At 35.5% G+C, this 2,306-nt stretch overlaps 1 protein-coding gene across 1 annotated transcript in view; it reads left to right on the top strand.

Annotated features, from left to right (window-relative positions):
• LOC118755219 overlaps positions 1–1,022 on the top strand; it is a 4,726-nt gene extending 3,704 nt beyond the window's left edge. The window contains exon 2 of the mRNA XM_036490070.1: positions 26–1,022. Within this exon, the coding sequence (XP_036345963.1) occupies positions 26–197 (172 nt within the window). The 3' untranslated portion in view covers positions 198–1,022. The remainder of the gene's footprint in view (positions 1–25) is intronic.
• The last annotated feature ends 1,284 nt before the right edge of the window (positions 1,023–2,306 follow it).

The following is a 2,306-nucleotide window of genomic DNA, read 5'->3' as shown; positions in this document are numbered from 1 at the left end:
ATGCCTTACGTTGGAGTTAGAAGAGTCGTGCTTTTTGTCATACTTTTTGGGAGTCTTATGCATACACAAGCAAAGATAATAAATCGGAATTTTTGGAAAGCCTTGCCGCCTACATGTATCTAAAAGCCAAGGGATGTCTAATAAAGAGTGGAATTAAATTTGGCGGCGATTTTTGTAAGTATTTGATTCATATGTAATACGGTGTTTACGAGGCAATTTTACAGGCAACTTGTATGGCCCTATTAAGTATGACGACAGATGTATAGTTGCTGGTTTGGTAGACAGCCTACTTTGCACGAAAACCAGAAAAAAAAACAAATAGGTGGGTCTAGAGGAGGGCTTTTTGATTCTAAAGCAAGGGTGGCCATTTCATAGGCACGCGTGCCAAATTTTTCTCTTCTGCTTTTACACGTACACGGGGGAAAAACTGCGCTGCTTTCACACATACATGAGCATACGCTATGAATCAGTGATGTCGACAATTATGGCTTTGCTCTGATCGTGCCCAATTGATGCGAAATTTTCAAGCAATCAAGTCGCTGCAAGACACGGTAAAAATGTTTAATATGGATTCGGATCACGGTGGAATAATAATAAGGTGTTGTCAGTAGCGACGTGTTTGTTGTAATTTTGACAAAATCAGTACGCTTATTTCCAATGATGCCTACTAACATATTTATACCACAAAACTTAAGGAAAATAGTACTAGAACTACTCCTATTGCCGCCGATAAGTAAAGCTGAGTAGTGTAGTTCCTATGTTATTATGTAACTTATGTATGTTAAATAAGTATTTCTGCTGTGCTCAAAAATAATGACATCTCTTTTCTGTTTTGTACTATTAAGCATATGTTTGTTAAAGATAATGTATAATGCATATATTTAAATACACACACACATCATGTACACTTTGATTTACATAGGAATCCAGCCTAACGGTCCTCATCAAATTCTATATCACGTCATGTCGTAGAAAAAGTGAAAATATTTGAAGTTGTACAGCCCAGCAGAAAAGACGCAGAAATACACAAAATTTTAAAAGTATAGCGTATTGTTCGCATACTCCAAAGATTGTGTTTTATTAAAAACTGCTATCGCAGGCAGCAACTCCTTTTCTTGATATCGCTCTAAAAGAAAGCGTTTGCATCATTGTTTTTTTATCTCTTCTTCATTATTCATTTTCGTGTTGCAAATCTGAATTTCTGAGTTATGAATTATAAAATTGCGGTGTTTTCAATGAAATAAATCGTTTTACGTTTAGTAAGCAGTTTAAAAAACTAATTAAGTTTAGTAATGCTAATACTAGCTGTTGTGCAAGTAAAGTTTATGCCTCGACTAAGGTTTGGTATACAGAATTGGCTAGTTGAAAATTTGCAAAATAAAAAAGCTTTCGATCGCTGCATTTGATCCAGTGAAACGTATTTTTAAGCAATTGGATACAATGCCTTTTAGTGCCCAGTGCATTTGCATAACAACCCATCACATTTAACTTTGTTTTTGGTACCATATCCAGCTAGGTATACATAACTTTTATTTGCAAGTAAGGAAAAGTTTGACCAAGAGAGCCACATTGACCGGTGCATATTTTATGGAGAAAATGTTGCGGTCATCGTCCACCTCGCAATTGCCGGAAAGAGTTAAAAAGCTTTTATTCAAATGCCGAATGCATTTATGCATTAAGGATTTAAATAAATCCTCAAATAACTGAGGTGTGTGTAACCAACAACATTTAGAACCCTTAATTGTAAAACATTATTTTTAACCGACTTCCAAAAAAGGAGGTTATCAGTTCGTCGGAATCTGGATCCTGAGATATATATATATATATAATTTTTTCATATGAGAGTTGAAGTCGGTTTTTTTTTGCTAAAAATTACTTGTTAATTATATCTACTCAAAACGATGGAACATTTTTGTTTAGCAATTGGATACAATGCCTTTTAGTGCCCAGTGCATTTGCATAACAACCCACCACATTTAACTTTGTTTTTGGTACCATATCCAGCCAGGTATACATAACTTTTACTTGCAAGTAAGGAAAACCGAAGGTCTTCTTTTTCAGTGTTTTTGTTTCACGGTGAACCGCTTCTCTACCTCCAAGTTTGACCAAGACAGCCACATTAACCAATGCAAATTGTATGGAGAAAATGTTGCGGTCATCGTCCACCTCGCAATTGCCCTAATCGCCCAGACAGTCCATTAAGCACACCCAAGTTTTAGTGATCTACATGTTACAAGCGTTTTCAGCATTTAACAGTTCATTACCATGTACGGTATAATATTAATTATTTTACACTGAACTATGAA

Source organism: Rhagoletis pomonella, unplaced genomic scaffold (genome assembly GCF_013731165.1).
Source record: "Rhagoletis pomonella isolate Grant_MI unplaced genomic scaffold, Rhpom_1.0 Rhpom_scaffold_00002, whole genome shotgun sequence".
Classification (NCBI taxonomy): domain Eukaryota; kingdom Metazoa; phylum Arthropoda; class Insecta; order Diptera; family Tephritidae; genus Rhagoletis; species Rhagoletis pomonella.
The sequence above is the reverse complement of the archived record's forward strand: the minus strand, read 5'-3'. Positions and strand labels throughout refer to the sequence as shown.